We start from the raw sequence: 27,969 nt of genomic DNA, 5'->3' as shown, positions 1-27,969 counted from the left end.
TCATTAATTAACTCAATCTGGGTACCCTTGACTTTGACTGATATGCAGTTGGTCCCAGTTGGATGTAGCCTGATCCAATTGGAAGGTGTTTGCTTCCTGCCGTCTGTAATCTTTTCGCGTGCGAGCCTCCGCTGTCAATTACTGGAGTGACGGCAGAGCTGAAATGGAACCATTCATGCAGAACCAGCCCAACAGGTGCACGACAGAAGAGTAGCAACTTGGAAAGAGAATTGGCCTGAGAATCACGAGGGGAGAAGGAGTGAAGATGGATCAGTCGACACCATATAGACGTGATTTCTTCACGGGTATAACAGAAACCATCGATTCTGGCACTGGATCTACAAGACCCAGTCCTGCACAGCTCGGGGTGGAAGGTGGATCTCTACACAAGCTCCTGCGATCCCGGGAATACAACCTCTTTGCTCAGTCTGCCGTCTTTGAAAGTGATTTTATTCAGGTACAAACATTCAGGCAAGAATCCATAATACGAAACCGGTTACATGAAACAGGTGTCAGCTGTGGCTCAGTGGGTAGCACTCTCCCCTTTGAGTCATAAGGTCGTGGGTTCAAGTCCCACTTGAGCACAAAATTTAGGCTGACACTCCAGTGCAGTACTGAGGGAGTCAGAGGTCCCAGTCTTTCAGATGAGATTCAAATCGAGGCTCTGTCTGTCATCTCCAGTGGATGTAAAAGATCCCAAGGCACTATTTGATAGAAGAACAGGGGAGCTGTCCCCAGTGACCTAGCCGATATTTATCCCTCAACGAACATCACTAAAAACAGATTATCTGGTCATTATCACATTGCTGTGCGCAAATTGGCTGTCATGTTTCCTACATTACTACAGTTCAAAAGTACTTCATTGGCTGTAAAGCATCCTGAGGTCGTGCAAGTTCTGTCTTTCTTTCTATGTTCATTCTAGAGATGCCACAATAAGATGGACTAGATTTTACAGCTACCGACTATGAGTGGGTGGGAATCTATTGTGCTCATTGAGCTGATTCCTGTTACTGCTGGGAAATGGAACCCTTTCCATTCCAGACATCCTGTGTCAGCATCAAACAATCAGTTGGATTAGCAAAGTTCTCTCTACATACTGTCATGTCAAGGACATTGTGTTTTATACAGAGTAAAGTTCCATCTACACTGTTCCATCAAACACTCCCAGGGCAGGTACAGCACAAGTTAGATACAGAGTAAAATTCCAACTACACTGTCCATCAAACACTTCCAAGTCAGGCACATGGATTTTCAAAAATTATTTGCTAGTGTCCCACATTAAAAAGTTACAGCAAATATAATGGCAGATAGTGATGTGGGATTTGACTACAAGGATATAAGATCATTGGAGGGCAGAAAGCAAAGGATCGGAGTAAAGGGAACATTCTTGGAATGAAAACTGGTGTTCCATAGGGATCTGTGTTGGGGCTGCTCCTATATTTACTATAATAAATGTTCTATATTGATATCTGCTGATGGGACCATTTTGGAGGGTATGGTAAGTTGTGACAAGGATTACAAATGACTGCAGATGGACATAAATGGACTAGCAGTATGGGCAGATAGTGGCAGATGCAGGTATGAAGAGTTCCCTTTAAATGTTGCATTGTAGAGTATACTGGTTTCATACACTTTTTTTAAGTGTGTTTGAGACGATAGGTAGTTAAGATACCAATGAGCTAGCTTTGATGTTACCTCATAGACTGCAAATAATAAGTAACCCTGTTAGCTTGTCTCGGTAATCGATAGATACCTCACAGCCATTGTATTGGGGAAGTCTCTGATCCTGGGAACTTGGCAGTGGGTTTGGCTGGCCTTCCTTTTCCAGCTGTTAACTAAGAGATAAAACAGACAAGAGACTAGTATCCACGATACCACACTCAAGATCACAGGATTAGTCTGGATGAGGAAGGCCATTTGGGCCACCTTAGTTCATCCATCCAGAATAGCCCCAAATTTGACCCATTGTAGCATCCAATTGATTCTTAAATGATTCCAGGTATATATATAAAATCAGGAGTGTTATACCCAAAACAATTTGCTGTGATATTATAAACACAGCAGCATTATACCCATTAACAGATTATGTTACTATAAATACTAGTTGATCATCCATTGTTATGCTGATTGACAAATAAAAAGATTGTGGAAAGAAAGACTTGCATTTATATAGCGCCTTTCATGACCACCGGACGTCCCAAAGCCGAGGTACTTTTTGAACTGTAGTCACTGTTGTAATGTAGGAAATGCGACAGCCAATTTGTGCACAGCAAGCTACCACAAACAGCAATGTAATACTGATCTTATGTTCATTAATAACTAGACATTCTTATTATGAACACAGCTAGCTTCTAGCTAGTCATTTATTCAGTACACGTTCTCTAGGTACAGTATCTGTAGAGATGCAGCATGTGTGCTCCTGTGCGCAGGCTGCCATCTTGACTGTTGCCTTGTGGGTAGCCTAGTGCCTCATGGGTAATGTAGTCTTAATATCTATACAGCTGGGTAGTGTAGTCTTATATACATACAGCTATATACAGCTCTACACAGCTCTACAGCTCCACCTAGTGTCCACTATAGAATGACATGTTATTGATCATTACATCCCCCTTTCTTTGAGGTTTAACAAAATCAATATCAATCAACTTTCAAGAAAACAATAAAGATAATATCAGTAACACTTTTGTTAGTGCTCTATAAACATAAACATTTTCAAAACAGTCAACACATTTTCAAAGCTTTACATTGTACTCAAAGATTAAGTCTATCAGGCTCTTTTACTTCACGTGTGGATCTTCTCAACATGGGTAAGTCTGATGTGTCTTCATGAGATTGTTCTGGCGGTGAATGACAAGATGCAGTTGCGGCATTGTCATCGATCTGCTCTTGTATAGATTGAGGTCTCCTTGCGATCTTTGCTTGGAGAGGGTTTCAGTGTTTCCTTCACTCTTCATGCCAGAACTCTCAATGTAGTCAATGCACTCTCGAAAAACTGCTGGCAGCTGGATCCCATCATACAGCATAGTCCTCTCAGCAGCCTCGGCTAATGGAACACCAAAGATTGGCCTAAGGGAAGAAGGCGTATCCACCGGAACTGCTTCCTGCTCTGGTGCAGGCTTCTTCTTTTTCTTTTTCTCTTTCCACTGCTTAACAACATCTGCTGCGGTTATATCTTTGGACTTTTTCTCCTTGTGTTTTTCCTCTTTGTGCTTTTCTTTGACCTTAAAGTATTTTTCTTTCTTCTTGGAGAAACTAGGCTTTTTGAAGACATGGATACCCTTTGGCCTTTTCATCCTTGATGGGCTCTCTGCTTCATCACCTGAGTCATCTGGTCTGCTTATGGCACAGTTTATATGGTAGACTCTCTTGACCAGTTCTAAGTCTTCACAAGCTTTGTCAGCTAGTATCGAATCAAGTCTTTCAGCCACAACAGAAAACATGAGATGATGCACTTTGTCTTTGACTGTCACTTTAAGTCTGCATACACCTAAGCTATCTATTTTCTGACCATTATAGCTCTTCAGTAGTACTGACTTTTTCTGTATTTTGGGCTTTTCTTTCATGTTTTTTATGTCACTCATACTGATTAAGTTTGCTTTTGCCCCAGTGTCCAGTTTCAATGTAACTAATGCTCCATTTATCTGCAGTGGGATCATCCATTTGTCCACTTTTACTGCATTGACTTTATGTTCAGCATTGTCCATTTCTGAGGGCTGCACATTTTCTGTATCTTTTTTGATATCGTCACATGACACCATTCCTACAAAAAATGTCTCACTTAAATCAGTGTCCTCAATTACATTAACTCGTTGCCCTTTCTTAGTTTTTACTTTTGAAAAGCATTGTTTGGCAAAGTGATTCTTTCCATTACACTTTGTGCACATTTTTCCAAACGCTGGGCATTGTCTTAACTGGTGTTTGTAACCACAGCGTTTACAATTAAAAATTTCATCCTCCGATTGCTTTTCATTTCTGTTCTGCCCACGTTTCTTCCCCTTGTAGGACACAGCACTGACAGCAGCATTATCACTCATTACAATCGCATCATTATTGATTTCACTGAAAGTCTTCGCATGCTTTCGAGCTAGCTCGCTGGCTTGGCATATTTTCACCGCATTTTCCAAATTTAGTTCGGTTTCTCTCAACAGACGTTCCCTGACTTTTTTATCATGAATACCAAACACAATCTGGTCACGAATCATGGATGATTTCAGCTCAGAGAAATTACATGTCTGTGCTTTCAGTTTCAGATCAGTTATAAAGCTATCAAAAGTCTCATTTTGTTGCTGTGTCCGAGAACGGAAGATGTATCTTTCATACGTCTCATTCTTTTTGGGAGAGCAATGTGCATCAAATTTTTTTTAGCACATCTTCTAATTTTCCTCTGTTCTCCTCTGGATTAAATACAAATGTATTAAATACCTCTATCGCCTGTGGGCCTGCAACCGTAAGCAGCAACACTATCTTCCTTGCATCTGGCTTCGTACTGAATCCAATGGCTGCAATGTAGAGTTCGAATTGTTGTTTAAAAGTCTGCCAATTGTAGTCGATTTTTTCTGAGATTCAAACGCTCTGGTGGCTTCAAATTCTCCATGTCGCTTTTCACAATTTTCAGCAGATCTTCACCACCCTGGTACCATCTTATGTTCATTAATAACTAGACATTCTTATTATGAACACAGCTAGCTTCTAGCTAGTCATTTATTCAGTACACATTCTCTAGGTACAGTATCTGTAGAGATGCAGCATGTGTGCTCCTGTGTGCAGGCTGCCATCTTGACTGTTGCCTTGTGGGTAGCCTAGTGCCTCATGGGTAATGTAATCTTAATATCTATACAGCTGGGTAGTGTAGTCTTATATACATACAGCTATATACAGCTCTACGGCTCCACCTAGTGTCCACTATAGAATGACATGCTATTGATCATTACAATACTGACCAGATTTTTTTTTTTTAGTAATGTTGACTGAGGGATAAATATTGGCTAGGACACCGGGGAAACTCCCATGCTCTTCTTCAAAATAATGCCATAGGATCTTTTACGTCCACCTGAGAGGGCAGACAGGGCCTCGGTTTAACATCTCATCTGAAAGACAGCACTCCTCAGTACTGTACTGGAGTGGATTGTCAGCCTAGATTTTTTGTGCTCAAGTCCCTGGAGTGGGATTTGAACCCACAACCTTCTGACTCAGAGGTGAGGGTGCTACAAACTGAGACACAGCTGACACGGTATCTCTTTCGACAAATGTTTCTCCTACTGTAGCAACTTGGATTGTTGCCTAAGTTGAATTTTTTAACTTATAACATTTCTGTACGGTTAAATTCAAAATTTTTCTCAATAATAAGTTTGAAACCAGGCCGACTACCATAGTGAATTGGAATGTTAATGAGTAGACGAAGGTAGGCTTGTTACAGACAGTCTCAGATATTTCAGGCCACTGTGAGTGGAGTATTCCTTGCAACACCTGAGGGACCAGGTGAGGTTCCATTCCATTCACACAGCTGGGGGCTTGGCTGGAGCAGACATTTGGGAGCTTCCTGGTCACGCATCAAAGGGTAAGCGATACCTCATGGTTGTTAATTCAGTGAGTCAAGCCCACCATCTGTCAGATTTAAGGGGAGGGCTCTCCCTCCCGGGCACAGCAGTGGTAAGAAGCTGTATATTAGCTAAGCTAGAAGAAGCGAGCAAATGTTCAAAGAATTAGTAAGTGGTGTCTTTATTGTTTTTCATAACTGAGGTTATTGGAAAATTAATTATTCTCATTATGGAAAACTCTATTCCATTCACATGTTTTATGTAAAATAAATCTGTTTGTTGGTTTGACATTGTGTCCTGGTGCCAATAGAGTGCTTTTCAGTCTGCTTTCTATGAACAGAGGTGAGTGCATGTGGCAACAGCGTTGATATTTCGGTAGCCAGTAAATGGAGCAAAGTTTCTCTGCACTGATCCCCAGGCCATGCATTTCTTTAACTCGACATTGGGCAGTAACAGGTACACTCCAGATTGTAAGATATGCGAAAACCACTTTTTTGAGAGAACACGAAAGAATGTCAAATCTCCAAACCCAAAAATTGGGACACCAACTCTGTAATTCTTTCTGTGTCACACACACTCTTTTGTTTGTGACTCACGCTATCTTTAAGGTGCACACACAGGTTTCTCATTGTGGTGTCTGTATCTCTCCACTTGTGTCCCAGTATTTTTCACACTCTTTAGCTAGCACTAATCCTGCTACTCTCTCCTTCCGTCTCCTCTCTCTCCTATTTGTCTCCCTTTGTTTCTGTGTGACTTTCACACATAGACTCAATTTATATATCTTGCCTTCTAGAAAGCTACAAGGGCATTCAGCAAGATTGGAGCCAAAACGTAGAGAGTCATAGGTGGGCGCCAGGATAGGGTTGGGAGTAAGGGGCTGGATTTTGTGAATGGAGGCGCGTTGGAGGCGGGACTGCTGCTTGTCGTGTCAATATCCCGCCTCCATCCTCGCCTGACCAACCAGAGGGATTTTCCCCTGATTGAGCTTGATAAGCCCACCCTGGGGGCTCAGCAGGCCAATTAGGGAGGAAGTCACTGACAGATCACGTCAACATCAGATGTGCTATCTGTCAAGACTACTTGGAAGAAGAAATGACAGCGTTTGGCAGCTCTGTGAAGCTGTCAAACACTGACATTCTCTTTAGTTTGATGAGTCTTTGAGGTGAGGACTCATCAAACATTGCAAATTTGTAAATTTTAGATGTCTGATGGATCAGAGGGTCCATCAGCCATTACCTGAAATTGACAAGGAGGATGTCTGCTCTCCCCATCCAGCGCAGCTAAAGGCTATGGAAGGAAAACAAGGTAAGTGAACACTTTTGGAAACTTATCACTCACCTTGCATACTTACCACTCCACACTTGCACCCAACACTCACCTCTACATCTTACTTCCAGGTGCCTCCGACCACCGCAGACCTCCTCCACGTCTCCTCCAATCCGGCGGGGTTCTCCGGGGTCGGGAAGCCTTCACCTGTGAAGGTAAAATGGCACTAATCCTTTTTTCTGCCTATTAACTACCTATTAACAGGCAGTTAAAAGGATTAAATGCCTTTCCTGCCTCCAGGAGACAGGACCCGAAGCTGTACATCTTCCCGCCTCCTGGCAAAAGGGCACGGAGGCGGGATGGGGGCAGGTTTGCCATCCGCCCCCAATTTCTCTGAGTTTACCGGCTGTCCCGCCTCCAAGCCCGCCTCCTCGGGGATTGGAAAATCCAGCCCAAGGTGTCCAGAAGTCGCTCCAAGACATGCAGGTGAGAAAGAAACTGGGTGGTAAGGGTCAGATCAGGGTGGGAGGGTGGGGCTTCAGGGGCAGTCAAAGTATGGGGGCTGAGACCTGGGGTAGGTGAATGAGAGGGCATGAGCTGGAAGTGAATGGGTGATGGCTGAGATGGGGAGTGTGACTTTTGGATATAGTATGGGAGCAGAGCAGGTGCAACGAACCTTAACTGTATTCGGCGTAGGATGTGTGAGAGTTTAACGTAGCTGGGATTAGTGCATTCAGGAGAAGGTGGGGTCCAGGAACAGACTGGGGCAGGAAGGCTGAAACATGGCAGTAGTGGAGGAGGGAGGCTAGAGTGTGGGGCCTGGAAATACTGGGGGTGTAGAGGAGGCGGGGTGGGGGAGTTGCATTTGGTACTTCGGAGTAATGGGGGAGAACTGTGTCTGGGAGCACTCGTGAGGAGGATGCTAATGTCTTGAGTTGGAGTCTGAGAGCGCTCGGGGGGGGCTAAGGTGCAAGACTATTGCATGAACTGAGATCTGGAACCAACGAGGAGGCTAAAGTCTGAGTCTGGACCTGCGAGCACTTGTCGGGGGGAAGAGAGGCTTGGGGAAAAGCCCTACAGCAACTGGAAGCAGAGGAGATGACTGGGAGCTGGTTGTTACTTACACTATAAAGACAGAGAGTGAGTGATGGCCGGGGAGCAATATATAGAAACAGGAGTAGGCCATTCAGCCTTTCGAGCTTGTTCCACAATTCAATTAGTTCATGCCTGACATGTATCTCCATTTACCCACCTTGGTTCTGTAACCATTAATACCCTTACCTAACAAAAATCTCTCAATCTCAGTTTTGTAATTTTCAATTGACCTTTTCATGTGATGAAGTGCTTCCTGATTTCACTCCTGAACGGCCTGATGTCAGGAAGAACTTCTTCACACAAAAGGTAGTGGAAATCTGGAACTCTCTTCCCCAAAACTCTGTTGAAGCTGGGAGTCAATTGAAAATTTCAAAAATAAGATTGATAGATTATTGAGGCGAAGCTGAGCAGGAGTATGGACTCTAATTGAAGCCGGGCTAAACTAAGCAGTGTCAAGTGGATGTGCAGACACCACAAAAACTGTGGCCCGATGTTGTGCATGAGCGCTGGGAGACAGAAAGCGCATGCCTGTGTGCAAATGTTCATGAAGGAATCTCTAGGTTCACAACTGGTTGTGAGGGAAGCTCCAATAATGGAGCAAAGGCTGGAGAGAGGGGGAGACCCACGTAGGGCAAAGCTTGGTGCAGGCCTTTGTAACATAGCATATGGGTAAGTTTAGTGACTTTTTCTGCACTGGTTATATGTTTATTATATTATAAATTTTAATTTATGGGGAATATGGGGGGGGGGTTTGGGTGGTAAATCGACATTAATGTTCAAAGAGGGTTTACGTTTTCCCCCCAGGAATTTGACTTGGTGCTTTTGTGACAATTGCAGTTGTTCCCTGCTTGTATTTTCGGGAATGGAATTTTTTATAAAAAGATGTGAAATTTTATTTTTTTAATTTCCCCTTACCCTGTGGACATTACTTGGCCCCTTTGGCACCCAACAGAAAACGTTTCATTCGATTAATAGGTAGAACTGCTAATGTTGCAAATCTGAAATTTAAAAAACCCCAGAAAATGCTGAAAGTATGCAGCGGGTGCATCAGCATCTGCGAAGAGAAAAGTGGGTCAACATTTCAGGTAGACGCTCCTCATCCAAACTAGGTGAGTAGAGATCTAGGACCATTATATCAAATAACAAAAAGTGTATTTATAAATAAAGGAATGTTGCACCACAGGTGCAGTTACCTAGAGCCTGGGTGTTTTCCCAGCTCTTTGACTGTGGGGGGCATCACAACAAGACCCGATTTATTTTCACTCAATGTCCACAGAGCAATTGTTAGCAGAGGATCATTGGATAACAATCAACTAGGGAGGAATCCAGTCGATTGATTTTTCTCTCCTCCCTAGCCTGGGGATATTGAAGTCAATTGTGATGACCCCAGTACTGCTCTGTTGCGAGCAGCTAACTCAGCATCAAGCATGGGCTTAATTTGAGACCTCCTGGTCTGTAAGACTCAGTACCACACCAGAAAGATTGCACATATCCCCTGAGCCAGAGGGGGAGGCAATGTTTAATCCCATATAGTCCAATTTACATTTATGGCCCGTATTTTCCGATCAGAGGCTTCCTGCGTGCGGAGGCCTCCGATCTGGAAAAAATCTACGCCCTTACCTGAGGGCTCCGGAGGTCCGGCCATTTCCGCTCCTGGGCCTCTCCACTACGAAATGCACAGGGCCCAGGTATCCCAGGGGCGCATGCGGTTCGCAAGCGTCCCTGGGATCACGTGGGCCATGGGGAACCAATGAAAGAAAGGAATCCCCCTTCATACTTTTGACAGGTCTCTCAGCTTAGACCCGTCAAAAGTATGAATGGAGATCACTCCAAAAACATATCAAAACATTTTTTTTTTAAATTTAAATCACGTTTTTTAAATTACCTGTAGTTAAAATTACAATAAATTAAATATTTTAAAATAAAAATTTAATTTTTGGGAAAAAAATTAAAGTTTTTTACAGGGCTAAAAATAAATTTACCATTTTTTAAAGTATTTTTAAATTATAAATGACTTTTTAAAACTCTTATGCTGGTAAAAGCAGGCCTTACACCAGGTGTAAGATTTTTAAAGGATTTCAGCGGGCGGAGGTTCTGCAGAAAGCGGAACTCTTCCCCCCGCAGAGGCCCTTCTCCAGGGCAGGCATGCGATCTGTCAAGAGGATGCTTGACAGATCGGAAGTGCTGGTTTTCAGCGCATGCGCTTCGCATGCCTGAAACCGGCACATGCGAGGTCTCTACGGGTGTGTACACAGCTCGTACACACCCATAGGGATCGGAAAATACAGGCCTATATTAGCACAATGGTTTTTGTGTGAACTCAATGTCCTCCAAAGTAAAGGATTGTATTACAGTAATTCAACATGGAGACCATAATATACTCAACTGATCTTAGATTGCATTTTACATCTTACCTTTCTTAATAAAGCACTAGGGATTACATCTTATCTGTGAGATAGCACCAAATACTTCACTGGCTGCATAATTTTTATGATGTCACAGCAAATGTCCAGAGGCCACAGCAGCTCTCCCCATGACATCACAAAGCAGTCTTCCGTGATTGAAATAAACACATCAGAATCAATACATTTTTTAATTCACCATTCACTCCTAACACTGTGAATAGGACATGTGATGCCCCAATTGTACTGCACTTACTTACCTACCTACCTAGCTGAGACTAGCGGCTGCACCTGAGTTATACTGTGGGCTGCAAACTATGGCTTAGAAATTCGGTTCCATAGCACCTGTTGTTTGCTACAGGTGCTGAATTGGGACCAAAATGGCTTCCGAGCAGTACGCACACTGCTGATGAGAGCCACGCCAGATGCCATCTTGGTGAGGGCAGTAGAGCAGCCGTTAGGAGCTTGCGCTAGAGGTATGGTAAGTAGGCAGATCATGACATCAATCGGTGTGCAATGCTGATTTGACGCCAGCGCTGTCATTTTTGTCCTCATTGCTGGAGCTATCGCCCTCTCCTAACCTCGCACAGCTGAAGGAAGGACCCCCTACCAGCAATATTTAAAGCGATCATCAACAACTTTCAGGTAACTTGCTTTTTCATTTCTACTGGCTCTGTGTAAGTTTGTGGAACTGTTTGAAGCTTTCTAGAGTTGTTTAAGGTTGGTGAGGTGACAGGGAGTTGTGCTGCTAGTGGAGAAGGCCTTGCTTCTGAATTCAAGGGTTCTCATCAGACTACTTGCTCCCAGTCATGGGTGCTTTAGTTGTTATCCCCCTTGACCTGCAGCATGACGGGGAGATGGAGCAGAGGCAGCAAAGAAGAGGACAAGCTGCTCACAGAGGGAGGAGGAGGAGGGGGGAAGGGCTCTCAACCTGAGCCAGGAGCAGTGTATGAGGCATCTGTGCTTTACGAAGGAGGTGCTCACAGAACTCTGCCACCTCTTGCAACCAGACCTGCAACCTCACTCCAGGGCAAGGACAGAGCTGCCAGTGGCTGTGAAGGTGACCATGGCCCTGAATTTCTTCGCGCGGGATCTTTCCAGGCTGGAGCAGGCGACATCTGTAACATCTCGCAGGTCACTGTCCACTGCCGCATAAGAGAGGTGACAGAAGCTCTTTATGCCAAGAGAGGGGACTTCATTGTCTTCTCTCTGACCAGTTTGGTAGACATTGTTGATAGGTGAGTGATGGGGGTGTGGTGCATTGACCAGTGTGTGAGGCTAGTGGTGCAGATGGTGAGATATAGCATTTGAAGATGAATTCACTGACATTCACTGCGCATGTGAGGTCATTAAACTTCTTCCTGCACTGAGTCCATGTCCTCGTGGCTATACTGCTGGCACTGGCCACATTGGCTATCTGCTCCCACTGCACTCTCGTCTGTTGCCTGGAGGGCCTCCTGGCCCCCTGTGGGAACAGGACCTCTCTCCTCAAGCTGACCACCTGGACCATCGCCTCCAGTGCTGCACCAGAGAATCTTGGAGCCCTTTCTCTGGCTTGTTAAGCCATTACTCAGTCTTTGTTTTCTGACTGTAGCCTCCACAAGCACTGCTGCCACCTACTTGCTCTCAAGGCGGTTCAGAGAAGGTTCACTCGGTTGATTCCAGAGATGAGGGGGTTGACGTATGAGGAAAGGTTGAGTAGGTTGGGCCTCTACTCATTGGAGTTCAGAAGAATGAGAGGCGATCTTATCGAACATATAAGATTGTGAGGGGTCTTGATCGGGTGGATGCGGTGAGGATGTTTCCACTGATGGGTGAGACTAGAACTAGGGGGCATAATCTTAGAATAAGGGGCTGCCCTTTTAGAACTGCGATGAGGAGAAACTTCTTCACTCAGAGGGTAGTAAATCTATGGAGTTTGCTACCCCAGAGAGCTGTGGAAGCTGCAACATTAAATAAATTTAAAACAGCGATAGACAGTTTCCTAGCAGACAAGGGAATTAGGGGTTACGGGGAGAGGGCAGGGAAGTGGACGTGAGTCTAGATTCGGATCAGCCATGATCCTATTGAATGGCGGAGCAGGCCCGAGGGGCCATGTGACCTACTCCTGCTACTACTTCGTATGTTCTTATGTTCAAGAGACTGCCTTTAAGTTGTGCAGGCTAGCTTTAATTGGAGCAAGCCTCGCACGAACTTGGGCCCCCTGCTGATGTTGCAGTCACTCAGCAGTGTGTTCAGCACTCGGCTGAACGCTACAAATCATGCAAAGTAGCAGGCAGCACGAATTTTACATGCTGCAGTCCTCCAAACCCCTGCACCTGTTTTCAGGGGCTATCGAATTTCTAGGCCTATAACTCTTAAAGGACGAGAGGGAGCTCTACATGTGTTCATGTTCATTCGCAGAGTTCCACTCCTGGCTGGTGAATTCTGAATGTTCTGTGAGCTCGGCTGGAAACTAAAGTCTGCCAAGTGCCAAAAGCTAGCTAGTTCCACACATTCATTCACTAAGTATGTCCTCCAGTTTTCTTCCAATGTGGACCCCCTGAGCAATTGAATTACACTCCACGCAGTGTTAGCATGAGGACATTGGAGCAGGGATCGATAATGCTGGCTTTCCACCTCCTTTGCTTTTGACGTGCATTTGCAGGGGCTTCCTGAAGTATAATACAACCATAAGTATGTGCAAATTAAAGGTTAGAAAAAGATTAACAGCAAATCAAGAGCGCCTACAGGCCTAGAATTACACAGAATGTACAGCTTGTACTGAGCCATGCTAATCACCCCAAACAGGGGCAAATCATGGGTGCTTCGCCCCTTACTGGTGCTCTCTCTTCCAGAAGGATTTGGAAAAAATGTGCAAGTGGGTGTAAGAACAACAAATAATGTTCAGTGCAGATAAGTTCAAGATGTTGCACATTTTGCTTCCTTTGTAAATTGCTGCTTTGCAATAACTGGACATGGTAAAACTCTATCACTTCCAGATCTCTTTCAACCACTTCCTAACCAGTTCAACACATTTATTCACTAATTATGTCCTCCAGTTTTCCTCTGGAACATGGAGGGGTCTCCCCACAGCACCAGCACCCTGGGACTGTCTGGTCTGGATGGTTCAGTTGCACATGGGGCAGGATCTTTAACCAGTTGGGTACCAGCGAAGTCAAAGTTTGATAGCGCACAACTGTCCCAGTCATGTGATACGAAAACCCGGAGTCAGCGTTACAGTGTAGGAGATGTAGATTGTAGGTTTATATTCAGATTTTTTTTAAATCCATGATTAGTTGATCTCCTATTGTGTTGCTCATAGACAAAAGTAAAAACAAAATTTGGGTCCCTTTCCTCCTATCACTGTCTCTTCCTGTCTTTCACTCTAATTCTTTCTGTCTCCCTCTTTCTCTCTGTATAGCTCTCATACACTTTCTCTCACTGTTATTTCTTTATTCATCTGTTTGTCCATAACTCTTTTTCTCATTCTTCCTCTTTCTTGATTGTGCTCAACTATGAAGACCTCTACAGTTGAATAGTCTACAAACATACTCTTTTAAACAGTCATATGATCTTGCTGTGAGCCAGTTAGAACTGCAGCTCAACGTTCTGCTTCCTTTGTCAATTGCTGCTCTGCAACAACTGGACACGGTAAATGTCGATTCTATCACTTCCAGATCTCTTTCAGCCACTCCCCTAGCTAGTTCCACACATTCATTCACTGAGTATGTCCTCCAGTTTTCTTCCAATGTGGAACATCTTGAACTTATCTGCACTGAACATTATTTGTTGTTGTTATGCCCACTTGCACATATTTTCCAAATCCTTCTTGTGATCGATCCTTGGCTGCTTCATCAGGCTCAACTATCCTCCCTAATTTAATATCATCTGTCAATTTGACCAACTTGTAGTGCATTTCTGAAAAGAAAGACTTGCACTTATATAGTGCCTTTCACTACCTCAGGACATCCCAAAGCCCTTTATAACCAATGAAGTATTTTTTTGAAGTGTAGTCACTGTTGTAATGCAGGAAATGCGACAGACAACTTGCGCACAGCAAGATCCCACAAACAGCAATGTGATAAATGACCAGATATTCTGTTTTAGTGATGTTGGTTGAATCCAGATAATTTATATAGATTAGGAACAGGAGCTCCTGCAAATCCAGTCATAGCATTACATTTATCAGATGTTTCCAGTCCAAAACTTAGAATTCTCTAAGCATTATTATTGCAAGTTCTTTGTTTCTTCATGAGCGAAGTGATCCCTCTCGTACTATTTCATTAACTCTTGGTTTACTCCAGTGACGAACAGCGTTGAAACCGGCACTTCAAGCGTCTCACTTTATCGCTAAGTGAATGTGTGGCAAGTCGAGCCCGGGAAGGGGAGGCCCCGATAGAAAGATGGCATTTTGACAATTTAAAATTTGATTCAAATCCAGGTGACCAGACGGGGAAACCTTGTGGACATCCACAACATCCCAACACTCCTGACCCTGGGAATAACGGCCTCCGTTCCATTCTTACCCCTCCCGAATATCTTGATCATTGCCAGCAGAGACGCTGAATCCAAAGGAACAGAGGGAGAAGAAGGCTACATGAAGATAACCAGGTGACAGTGATGGGGATGGTTTTCCTAAATTACTGGCCAGCTCTCTGATGAGTCGGTTGGTGAATGGATTACGCAGCGCAGAACTGAGCTGTGTGGATTAGCAAGGTTCCAGTTCTGATTCCCCAGGGAATAGTGGTGATACAATTAGGCTCAGTGTTCCTAGGTTACGGAGGCGGGGGGGGGGGGGGTCTTCCTCCTAATCGCTAACTTTTGCTGGAAAGTCTGTGTGTGAGACTCTTCATGTATATTTTACTAAAGGCTGGAGTCTAGAAATTACAGTTGTCAACATGAGCGGATGAGTGCTGAGTGCTCTTGTTTGACTATTTTAACTTGTTGATAAGAAAAAAATATAGGAAGAGTAGGCCCTTCAGTCCCTGGAGCCTGTTATGCCATTCAAATAGATCATGGCTGACCAGTACCTCAACTCCATTTACCCGCCTTGGTTCTGTAACCCTTAATATCCTTGCCTAACAAAATTTTATCCATCTCAGTTTTTGAAATTTTGGTTGACCCCCAGCCTCGACAGTTTTTTGGGAGGAGATAGTTCCAATTTCCACTTCATTTTTCAATGGATTAACTCCTCCATTAAAACAGAGGTCAAGAGGGACTAATGTGCGCTCTTGGCATATAACCCTCGATCTAATAAATAAATGGGAGAAACCACAGCCCACCGCTTTAATCTGGTGGTGATCCAGTCTCACAACCTGGAGACGGAGTCATTTAAATAATAGGGACAGCTGCCTGCACCTGTATGGCGTGACAGAGGCCCCTGCCCTGCATAGTCACTGGAATCTTGAAGTGGCACCCAGCCAGAAGCCTGGAAGGGCAGAGGATAAAGTCTCCAATTTTGTTTTTTGCTTCTACAAACTTGAAGCTTGCTAATCCGTATGGCTCAATTCTGCACAGTGTACTGCATTCGCCAACTGAGTAAGGAACAGAAGGGCCACTCTGTAATGATAATCAATCCCACACAGTTGTAATTGTTCAGTACTGGGACCTTCACTGCTCTCGGCAGGCATAGTCCACTGGGCCGATCAAGGAGGCATCGAGCAGGATTCCTAGAGTAGCCCAGAAATAGCCTCCAGACACTCCTGAGGTGCTGCCCCAATGCAGCTGAGCTCTTGACTTACCTCACCACCTCTCCCACCATTTCCAGCCTTGGCCCTTCTGTTAGATTTGTCAAAAACAAAAATCTAGATTAAAAATTGACTTTAAAATGTATCAGAAGAAAGATTTTAGAAAGAGTTCCTTGTTTTTGTTGTTTGCTTTGAAAGGATGCTTCCCATGAAGTTGATCAGATTGAGTGTCCATGAAAAGGTCAGTCGAAGTTTGAAGCTGGTCCTGGCCAATCAAAGCACCTTCTACCTCCAGCTCCAGGACAAGCACCCCAATCACGTCTTCAAGCTCTGGGAAGAACTTATTCACATCATTTACACCGGACTCTCTATAACATTCAAAGATACCAATGTCAACCTCCCCAAGGCCTCCCTGTGTGACTCGAGGAGCTCCTCGACCTCGGTCATCAGTTCTGAGAAATTCACCTATGAGACTCAGAAACCCTGCCGGAACATTCCCATCATGAGCAACGTTACAGCAAATTCTAAAATAAGATTTTGGAAAAGGAACCAGCTCTTGGTTGGGAAGGAGACTCGCGATGGCTCTGATGATGTTCATAGTACCGAATCCTCAGGGAGCACACTCAAATCACAGCCGACTTATGGAAAGAGCAATGTCAAAGTCTTCAGGAAAGACTGGTAAGGAAACCTTAGAATAGAATGTTTCAGCAAAAGAATCAGGCCTTTTGCCGGTGTTTTTCTCCATGAGTCACTTAGAATCCGACAGCAAATTCCTGGCTGATTTTGGATTCAAATTTCCTGCAATACAAAGTGGGCTAAGGCACCACCTGGTGTTGTCCTGAGCCACTGTTACAGATTCTGGCCTGGTGTAGATACCTTGTCAGGTTCAGTGGAGTCATTCGCTTCCTTAAGCTTACTCCATCTTACTGTTATGGCAGTTGACTCGCACTGCTTTCTATGTACTTGTATGATAGCACAAGCCCGAGGATTATAATAAAAGCATCGCTTTGCGATCTGGGCTAGATACTTATGTTTCTTGCACTGTGATCCTTCAATTGCTACAAAGGCAGACCGAATTTGCACTAGGTGAAACAGCTTAAATTGTGAGCTGTTTTATTCCACCATAACGTGAAATGTACAGATCAATCAGTATAATAAGAGTCATTTCGTTTAAATTGGTACAACTTAGAATAACGTAATGATACAAAATAAAGAACATGCAATGCTATCCCACTTTGGTGGTTCATCTTAATTAAGTTATACACAATAAGTCTCTGCGTTCTTGCCTACAGAGCTTGAGCAGAACCTCCTCTCTTTGGTGCTGTTTGCTGCCAGATTGCCTGTTTCCAAAAGCTAGACTACTACTTGATGTCTATGTTCAGATCTTTAAAAGCCATTGTCACTGTGTCAAAAAAAAGCCTGTCCCTTTCACAGTCCAACAGAGATCAAAGGGTTTTACAACACAATGGTGAGAGGTGTTTTTTTCTGAATACCCAGACAAACCATTGGTATTGCAAACATTTGGTCATCCCTCTTAAACTCTCCTTCTTTAGCTTGGTATCCGTTTTTCCTTATGCCTGTGTGAAGCATTTTGGGAAAGTTTTCCACATCAAAGGGGCTCTATAGCTGCAAGTTGATTAAGTAATAAATGCTTACACAGTGTTCACAAAGTGCAATGCTAAAAGAAGTTGGCATGTATCAATAGCTGCACGTTCAGTGCCTCCTCCCGCGTGGAACGGCAGTCAGCTGTATATAATGCAGGTGATTAAATGTGCCCATCAAACCAGAGAAATAAAGTGCTCCTTGTGTCAAAAAGGGAAAGCAGGCAGCAGTGACTGACACTGCAAAAGGCGAGGCAAATAGCTGCCAGCCTAGCACTGATAGACATTGCAAATGGTGCCAATCTGATAGACATTGCAAATGGTGCCAATCTGATAGACATTGCAAATGGTGCCAATCTGGTAGACATTACAAATGGTGCCAATCTGATAGACATTGCAAATGGTGCCAATCTGGTAGACATTGCAAATGGTGCCAATCTGGTAGACATTACAAATGGTGCCAATCTGGTAGACATTACAAATGGTGCCAATCTGGTAGACATTACAAATGGTGCCAGTCTGGTAGACATTGCAAATGGTGCCAATCTGGTAGGCACTGCATGGTTACTCATTAGTGTTGATAAGCTTTAATTTGAGAAAGCCTCACTTCAGTCAAGTGTTGACAAAGTCTTCTCCAATCAACTTGTGTCAGAATGATAATAGAATGTATTTCCATCAGGGTCCCTGACACTCAGGAGCCTCAAAGAATACGGACAAGAACTGAACAATTGCTAGATGTGAAAGAAGAGAAAAGCCCAGGTACCAGAGAAGACAGTGTTTACGTCTAAATTCAGCTTTCTGTTAGTGAGGCCTGTGTGGAGGGTGTGGTCTGAATAGTTGTGTGTCTGTGTATATAACTACAAGTCATAAGGATGCTTATGTGTTCTGACTTACATATTACTTTCTACTTTAACTCGTACTTTCCCAGGACCTCAACACTGCAACTTTTTACCACGCTCACCTTTATATTTAAATAAAGGAAACTACGATGGTCTGAGGCGCGAGTTGGGTAGGATTGATTGGGGAATGTCACTCAAAGGGTTGACAGTGGATAGGCAATGGCAAACATTCAAAGACCGCATGGATGAACTACAGAATTTGTTCATCCCAGTTTGGCATAAAAATAAAACAAAAAAGGTGACTCAACCGTGGCTAACAAGGGAAATTAGGGATAGCATAAGATCCAAGGAGAGGACATATAAATTGGCCAGAAAAAGCACTAAACCTGAGGATTGGGAGCAGTTTAGGATTCAACAAAGGAGGGCAAAGGGATTAATTAAGAAAGGGAAAATAGAATATGAGAGTAAGCTTGCAAGGAACATAAAAACTGACTGTAAAAGCTTTTATAGATATGTGAAGAGAAAAAGATTGGTGAAGTCAAGCGTAGGTCCCTTGCAGTCAGAATCAGGGGAATTTATAATGGGGAACAAAGAAATGGCAGACCAATTAAATATATCTTTTGGTTCTGTCTTCACAAAGGAGGACACAAATAACCTCCCAGAGATGTCGGAAAACATAGGGTCTGATGAAAGGGAGGAACTGAAAGAAATCAGTATTTGTAGGGAAATGGTGTTAGGGAAATTGATGGGATTGAAGGCCGATAAATCCACAGGGCCTGATAATCTACATCCTAGGGTACTTAAGGAAGTGGCCCTAGAAATAGTTGATGCTTTGCTGGTCATCTTCCAGCATTCGATGGAATCTGGAACAGTACCCATGGATTGGAGGGTAGCTAATGTTACCCCACTATTCAAAAAAGGTGGTAGAGAGAAAACGGGGAATTACAGACCAGTAAGCCTGACATCGGTAGTGGGGAAAATGCTAGAGTCCATTATAAAAGATGTAATAGCAGAGCACTTGGAAAACAGTGACAGGATCGGATAAAGTCAGCATGGATTTACAAAAGGTAAATCGTGCTTGACTAATCTACTGGAATTTTTTGAGGATATAACTGGTAAAATAGATAAGGGAGAACCAGTGGATGTGGTGTATTTGGACTTTCAGAAGGCTTTCGATAAGGTCCCGCATAAGAGATTAGCGTGTAAAGTTAAGGCACATGGGATTGGGGGCAAGGTATTGACTTGGATAGAGAACTGGTTGGCAGACAGAAAGCAAAGAGTTGGAATAAACGGGTCTTTTTCCGAGTGGCAGGCAGTGACTAGTGGGGTACCGCAGGGATCGGTCCTTGGACCCCAGCTATTCACAATATATATTAATGATCTAGACAAGGGAACTAGATGTAATATCTCCAAATTTGCAGACGACACAAAGCTGGGTGGGCGTGTGTGCTGTGAGGAGGATGCCTAGAAACTCCAGGATGATTTGGACAGGTTGGGTGATTGGGCAAAAGCATGGCAGATGCAATATAACATGGATAAATGTGAGGTTATCTATCCACTTTGGTGGCAAAAACAGGAAGGCAGATTATTATCTGAATGGCAATAGATTGGGAGAAGGGGAAGTGCAAAGAGACCTGGGTGTCCTTGTGCACCAGTCGCTGAAGGTAAGCATGCAGGTGCAGCAGGCGGTTAAGAAGGCAAATGGTATGTTGGCCTTCGTAGCGAGAGGGTTTGAGTACAGGAACAAGGATGTCTTGCTGCAGTTGTACAGGGCCTTGGTGAGACCACATCTTGAGTATTGTGTGCAGTTTTGGTCGTCTTATCTGAGGAAGGATGTTCTTGCCATGGAAGGAGTTCAGCGAAGATGCACCAGGCTGATACCTGGGATGGTAGGAATGTCGTATGAGGAGAGATTGGGACGATTGGGCTTGTACTCGCTGGAGTTTAGAAGAATGAGAGGGGATCTCATTGAAACGTATAAAATTCTGACAGGACTGGACAGTGTGGTAAACCACTGTTTGTATTCCACTGTGTACATGCCTGGACATGCCTCGGCTGACTCCTCCCACAAGTCCTAGTATAAAGGTGACTGCTCCCCAGCCCTTTGTATTTCTGGACCGGTTGACCACTCGAGGCAGACCTTCATTCTTTTGTTAATAAAAGCCTTTAGTTACTCTCTTAACTCTCGGTCTTTTATGAGTAATTGATAGCGCATCAGACAGACTAGATGCAGGAAGGATGTTCCCGATGGTCGGGGAGTCCAGAACCAGGGGTCACAGTCTAAGGATAAGGGGTAGGCCATTTAGGACAGAAATGAGGAGGAATTTCTTCACCCAGAGAGTGGTGAACCTGTGGAATTCTCTACCACAGAAGGCAGTAGAGGCCAATACATTAAATATATTCAAGAAGGAGTTGGATATATTTCTTAAGGCTAAAGGGATCAAGGGGTATGGGGAGAAAGCAGGGACCAGGTACTGAATTTGGATGATCAGCCATGATCGCATTGAATGGCGGAGCAGGCTCGAGGGGCCGAATGGCCTACTCCTGCTCCTATCTTCTATGTTTCTTCCCTTCATCCAACAATCTACAGGCTTTTAAAACCATATCTTAAAGTACATTATCTTCTGCCCTACCTTTTTTAATCTCTCACTGTCCTGCAGTCTGGGCCTTGGACCTTCAGTTAAGTTTATTAAGTGTAAAAGAAACTGAGTACACGCAAGGTTACTTGTGTGAGTTTATATGTGAAGATGCTTATGAATGTACGCAAGAGGATGGATGTGACGGGATATGTGACGACAGCCACGTCTGTGCTGTGTCCCTTTCTATGTCTCTATAACTGTATTTGTGACTCTGTATGTGTTGTGCCACTGTTTGCCTTGGTCATTATCCCACCCAGTCATGCCAGTACAGTAATGCCCTTGTATTCTTATTCCCAAACGCAGGGTAGTATCTGTGCTTCAATCTAAATTAAAATTTATGACATTACAGGCCATTGCAAAGATGAAAAAGGGATAAATGTTCTGTTGCCTAAGCTATGTTGGGTCAGTGGGCATTGTACATGTGTGTAGAATATTGAATAAAGTCATCGATTTGTTCTTCCAATGGCTCAATCAGTAAATGCCCAGTGAGATATTGAGCCATACAGACTCAGTCCAGCCTATGAGCTTAGCCAGGTTGGTGGTGGGGCTTTCTATTGGCCTCAGCAACCCTGGGTTAAGGAAGTGAAAAATCAACCAGACTTACTGCTCTTGACACAATCCAGCGAGCTCAGCTAAAAAGTGTGTGTGTATGGGTGAGCACAATATCAGGCTCAGCTGTGATACTCCCTACAGTTCAATAGCCTACTGACATTCACCGTCGAGGGTGGCACATGAAGAACAACCACTTCACTAATAAGGAATTCAGGAGAGATTTCTTTACTCAGACAGTGGTGAGAATGTGAAACTCGCAACCACATGGAGTAGTTGAGGCGAACAGGTGCCTTTAAGGGGAAGCTAGATAAGTACGAGTGAGAAAGGAATAGAAGGATATGCTGATAGGGTTAGACGAAGTAGAGTTAGAGGAGACTCATGAGGAGCATAAACACTGGTAGCTGGGCCAAAGGGCCTGTTTCTGTGTTGTAAATTCTAAGTATGTAATTCAGTGTGGTACAAGAGGAGACAACAGGTGGTCTGGGAACCATAGCCAGCAAGGATCTAGGGGTTGATTTTCACTGACCCGTGGAGTCGGGATTGGAGGCGTGCGGGGGGTTAAAGTCTCGAATTCGGGGGTCCTGACACCATCCCGCCCCAACCCGCCTCCATGTAAGCTTCAAAGGAGGCGGGTACCCGCCCCGCACTGGGACCTGCCTACAGGAGGCGGGAAGGGATTAGTGCCAATTAACTGCCTGTTAACAGGTAGTTAACAGGCAGTTTTTAGCCTAATCCCTATTTTAAAGCTTGAAGTGTGGGATTCCCGATGGCTCCAAACCATGCCAAGTTAGAGGAGTCGGGCCGTCGGGTTGAAGGACTTGGAGGGGTCGAGATGTCGGTGTTCAGGTGAGTGATGTGTGCATGAGTGCAAAGGTAAGTGTGTTTGGTGTGTCTAAAGTGTGTAAAGAAGTTTAAATGACCTGTACTTACCTTTTCAGCCTTCCTTCCTCTAGGTTTCGGGAGTCCATCATCTAACCGGCACAGAAAGCAGAATGGCTGCGAGCTGTCAAAAGTGACAGCCTGCAGCTTTCTGTGCCAGTGAGATTTCTAACTGAGTCTGTGTAGAAGGACTCAGGTTTAGAAGTAAGACTGTCAGTGTTTGACAGTTTCAAACAGCTGTGAAACACTGATATTTCATCTGTCAAAATGTCTTGACAGATGAAATTTCAGTCTATGACGTCACCTGTTGCCGGGTGGCCCTTAATTGGCCTGCTGAGCCCGCTGGGCGGGCTCAACAAGGTCAATCAAGTTAAAATCGCGTGGATTGGCCGCATCTCGATGGAGGCGGGACTACAACCCCGAAAGTTTTTGTCCCGCCTCCTTCCCGACTTCTGAATGAAAATCACCCCCCTAGTGTCTGCAGTAGCAGAGTATGCTGGAGGCAAAAAATAATTTATGTGTATATAAGGATATATTAAAAATATTAAATATAATACAGAATGTATGGTGGTTATGAATTCTCCTGCTAGCCCAGCACAAATTCTCTTCCTGGATCACTGCTACTTCCTGCCACATGACATGATTTACTGATGATGGTTTATTATAACTGTTGTTGCATTGCTTATCTTGTCACATCACATCATAACCACCATTACCTCTGAAGACTGTCATGGTGGACAATGGCAGACATTACAGGCAGGTTAGAGTTTAATTACTGTAAACCTTTGTTGGTTCAAAGTCAACATGGTCGTGGTATGTTATTAAAACAGAGGTTGTGTTGGAGTAAGTTATGAGATGTTACACAGTCCTGGGGTTCAGGCCATATTCACAAGCAACTCATTGTTTGTTCTTGTGACTCATGATGTCCTCAGAACTTCCCATCTGACACATTCCTTGCATAATTTATTATGGATCTGTGCAAATTATTTTATGTTAACACTGAGCATTCCAAGACCAGGTACAGCACAGATTAGGTACAAAATGAAAGTTGTACACCTCCCCAATGGGTTTGTGGGTTAGATCCTGACATCAGAACTCGAACGCATGATCTAGGCTGATACTTCAGTGCAACACTGAAGTGTTGCATTGCCAGACAGGAGTGTAGGCAGACGTACAGACTCTACTTTTTCCCCTTTGGAGCAGCAAATCAGTTGTTGCAGTGTGAGCACGTGCTGAAACAACTAATTTGCTGGCACAAGGGGACTGGTCAATGGATCACTGCTGCACCATTCCTGATGCCCTTCTCTCACTGGGATCAGCTGCAGCTCATCATTAATGCTGTTGCTTCAATTCAGGAGTGAACTCTCTGCTACACGCTGTCAGTGGGAATTCTTGGTCCTGTGATAGTTTTTTGTCAGATTAGAAATTCCCATGTTCAGCATTCAGTTTGCTTCTAGAACAAAGCAACAATGTTGGGTAAGGGCAGGGTGAACAAGGCCAACCAGGGCTATTTACCCTCAGAGTCATAGAGTCATAGAGTTATACAGCACGGATAGAGGCCCTTCGGCCCATCGTGTCCGAGCCGGCCATCAAGCCCTGTCTAATCTAATCCCATATTCCAGCATTTGGTCCGTAGCCTTGTATGCTATGGCATTTCAAGTGCTCATCCAAATGCTTCTTGAATGTTATGAGGGTTCCAGCCTCCACAACCCTTTCAGGCAGTGAGTTCCAGACTCCAACCACCCTCTGGGTGAAAAAGTTCTTTCTCAAATCCCCTCTAAACCTCCCGCCCTTTACCTTGAATCTATGCCCCCTAGTTATTGACCCTTCTACTAAGGGAAAAAGCTCCTTAGTATCCATCCTATCTATGCCCCTCATAATTTTGTACACCTCAATCATGTCCCCCCCTCAGCCTCCTCTGCTCCAAGGAAAACAAACCCAATCTGCCCAGTCTCTCTTCATAGCTGAAGCGCTCCAGCCCTGGTAACATCCTGGTGAATCTCTTCTGCACCCTCTCCAAAGCTATCACATCCTTCCTGTAGTGTGGCGACCAGAACTGCACACAGTATTCCAGCTGTGGCCTAACCAGTGTTTTATACAGCTCCATCATAACCTCCTTGCTCTTATATTCTATGCCTCGGCTAATGAAGGCAAGTATCCCATATGCCTTTTTTACCACCTTATCCACCTGTTCCGCCGCCTTCAGGGATCTGTGTACTTGCACACCCAGATCCCTCTGACCCTCCGTCTTGCCTAGGGTCTTACCATTCATTGTGTATTCCCTTGCCTTGTTAGTCCCCCCAAAGTGCATCACCTCGCACTTTTCCGTGTTAAATTCCATTTGCCACTGTTCCGCCCATCTGACCAACCCATTTATATCGTCCTGCAGACTGAGACTACCCTCCTCGCTATTTACCACCCTACCAATTTTTGTATCATCCGCGAACTTACTGATCATACCTTTTACATTCATATCCAAGTCATTAATGTAGACCACAAACAGCAAGGGACCCAGCACCGATCCCTGTGGTACCCCACTGGCCACAGGCTTCCAGTCACAAAAACAACCTTCGACCATCACCCTCTGCCTTCTGCCACTAAGCCAGTTTTGTATCCAATGTGCCAAGGCACCCTGGATTCCATGGGCTCTTACCTTCTTGACCAGTCTCCTGTGCGGGACTTTATCAAAGGCCTTACTGAAATCCATGTATACCACATCCACTGCGTTACCCTCATCCACACACCTAGTCACCCCCTCAAAAAATGCAATCAAATTAGTCAGACATGATCTTCCCTTGACAAAGCCATGTTGACTATCCCTGATTAATCCTTGCCTCTCCAAGTGGAGACTAATTTTGTCCCTCAGAATTTTTTCCAATAATTTTCCTACCACTGATGTTAGGCTCACTGGCCTGTAGTTCCCCGGTTTTTCCCTACTCCCCTTCTTGAATAATGGTCCTACATTAGCGGTTCTCCAGTCCTCTGGCACATCCCCTGTGGCCAGAGAGGTTCTGAATATATGTGTTAGAGCCCCCGCAATCTCTTCGACGATAGCAATCTCTTCCTTTGCCTCACACAGCAGCCTGGGATACATTTCGTCCGGGCCTGGGGATTTATCCATTTTTAGGTCTGCTAAAACCGCCAATACCTCCTCCCTCTCGATGTTAATATGTTCGAGCATATCACAGTCCCCCCGCCCTATTTCTATGTCTACATCGTCCCTCTCCATAGTGAAAACAGATGCAAAAAATTCATTTAGAACCCCTCCTACATCTTCCGGCTCCACACACACATTGCCACTTTTGTCCCTAATGGGCCCTATTTTTTCCCTAGTTATCCTCTTACCCTTAATATACCTCCCATTGTCTCGTTCCTCTTTTTAGGGATGGATCAAAGCTTCAATCTATGCCAACCATCCAGTCCCGTCCTGTCCCCCTCCTGATAATATGGTCGAGATCAGGAGCTCATGGTGCTAAGTGTTATAGACACAAACCTGAATCCTGGCATTCTGTGGCAAGGATTCCCCTTCACCAGCAAGCCATCCAAAACTGAAAATTGTCTTAATCAACAAGTAAACCAACTAGAAATTGTTTTGCATATTATATAAAAACAGATTGTGACTGTAATAAAATGATGAGCTCAGGCATGCCCAGTCTCGCTGAGTCTTACAAGACTTTGGGGCTGTTCTTAACCTTATTTAGAATATCTCAACTTCTAAGCTTTTTGACTTTGTGGGCTGCATGTAAAGTTTCAATTCACGTTCTCATTAATTTGCATATATCTTAAGCTGCTAATATTAGTAGATTTTTATTTAGGATTTATCTAACAATGAGCAACAGCACTAAGAACAGCCCTTTCCAAACCTCCAGGCCCAGAATATTCAAAGAGAACAAGCCAGTGAGTGAGAAATACAAGTGCAGCAAGGGTTGAGTTGCCTGGGCTTACAGGGCCATGTAGCCAGGGCTCAGTGACCGTATGTGGCCCATGGACCTCAGACTGGGCTCCCCTCCCTTAAAGGATTCTCCATTTTGTGCTTGAATGTGAAGGCTTATTTATAACTTTGTGTTTTCTGCATCTTTTTCTCCCAATTTGTTCTCCCTGTTCTGTCCTGAAAGTACTGACTGAGCTGGGAGTATGGTTCCACAGGCATTGGCAGCCCCTTTAATACCTCGCCCAAGTGGCCATTCTTCATGTGTGAGACTCAATATTGACCATCAGCCAACAATTGGACTTTGGCAAGCATTAAAGCTGAGCCCAATCCTGGCTTCACCCAGCATGCAGTTTCCAGCAGGGGTCACCAGGTAGGGTTCGGAAACTGCGGGAACCGTGGCTGATTTTTCCCCTCCCAAACCCAATTGTAGATTCCCCACAGCTGAAGTTGTCTAGCTCAGCAGGGACCAGGGATAGAAGCTGGATTTTCTTAGTCTGTATGGTTCAGTAACACACCGGGTCGTACAGTTAACCATTAGCTTTTTTGTGTGTGTGGGTGACTTTTAAAACCCAAGCTTGGTGCCACTACTTTTTGATTTATATGGTCTTTTTTCAACCTTGCACCATGGCCATGGCCATTCACCTGGAGTTCTCAATAATAAAAATATGAATCTCACTGATATGGATAAACCCATTTTCAGAACTAGGCATGCCTGTGATCACTGTATTTGGTTAAAGGAGTTGGTAAGTCTTGGAAGAGCAATTATACTCAAAGCGCTGTCTCTTGTAGAGAAAAAATTATATACTCACAAAAATCCAAAATTTAAAAAGAAATACGTCAGTTTTTGGAATCGCTGAGAAGCACGTCCGGTCAGGTCTTCCTCTCTGCTAGGGTGGTCCATAATGGCACTCGGTGGTTCACTCTGTGTACTGGACCACCTCCACTGAAACCAATAGGGATGCCGATTTGAACAAGCCAGCAAACCAATTCTAGAGGTAGGGTGGGAAACCACACTACCGATCAGGTTAATCTGCATTTTTTGGTTTATATGGGGTGGAACTTGGAACAGAACACACCCCTCCCTAGACTTGCCTTCTCCTGTAATCACAAGGAGTTCTAGACTTAGGGTGTTGATGAGGATGAACAATAAGACCAAGGGCTCTGATATCTGACACTCGTGTGTTTCATGATGACATCAGTTCGTTTTGTGTGTAGGAGACGAGTGGGAAGAGATTATTGAAAGATGCTCGTGTGATCACTGCAAAACGTGCAACCAAGTCCTAATGCTACACACCCTGCCCTATAAACAGAAGAAAGCTGGGACTGGAGAGCAAGAGGAGGAGGAGGAGGAAGAAGAAGAAGGAGAAGGAGAGACTAACGCCTTTGAGACAGAAGATGAAGACCGCACATACTTTGGACTCTGGGAACGTGACAGACCAACACTAATGCCACTATCCAGGCTGAGCAGCCTCATCGCTGTTGGGCTCAGATAGTTTTGAATTTATGTTTTTTGGAAGACAGATTCTGTTTGGTTTATATTAAAAAGAAACTTATCTGTA

General features: G+C 44.3%; 1 protein-coding gene across 2 annotated transcripts; it reads left to right on the top strand.

Moving 5' to 3' along the window:
• Window positions 1–15: 15 nt before the first annotated feature.
• On the top strand, window positions 16–27,969 carry LOC147105812 (Golgi-associated RAB2 interactor protein 1A-like). 2 transcript variants are annotated; one of them, XM_086010588.1, is made up of 5 exons: window positions 16–457; window positions 14,724–14,893; window positions 16,168–16,647; window positions 18,250–18,329; window positions 27,610–27,741. In XM_086010588.1, exons 1-5 carry the CDS (start codon window positions 266–268, stop codon window positions 27,648–27,650), a joined length of 963 nt encoding a protein of 320 aa, XP_085866714.1. In that variant the 5' UTR covers window positions 16–265; the 3' UTR covers window positions 27,651–27,741. The 2 variants fall into 2 exon arrangements, with proteins under 2 accessions (XP_085866714.1, XP_085866713.1); XM_086010587.1 differs by having other exon boundaries at window positions 22–457; window positions 27,626–27,969.

Source organism: Somniosus microcephalus, chromosome 17 (assembly GCF_052327205.1).
Source record: "Somniosus microcephalus isolate GS21.2 chromosome 17, FLI_Smic_1.0, whole genome shotgun sequence".
Lineage (NCBI taxonomy): Eukaryota > Metazoa > Chordata > Chondrichthyes > Squaliformes > Somniosidae > Somniosus > Somniosus microcephalus.
This window is presented reverse-complemented; position numbering and strand designations above follow the sequence as displayed.

What these genes read in the sequence shown, in the direction of transcription:
- LOC147105812 (XM_086010587.1), top strand. Translation starts at nt 266, where the DNA reads ATGGATCAGTCGACACCATATAGACGTGATTTCTTCACGGGTATAACA. An exon ending in TTGAAAGTGATTTTATTCAG is followed by an intron (nt 458 to 14,723) that starts GTACAAACATTC and finishes ATTCAAATCCAG; the next exon opens with GTGACCAGACGGGGAAACCT. An exon ending in GGCTACATGAAGATAACCAG is followed by an intron (nt 14,894 to 16,167) that starts GTGACAGTGATG and finishes TTGCTTTGAAAG; the next exon opens with GATGCTTCCCATGAAGTTGA.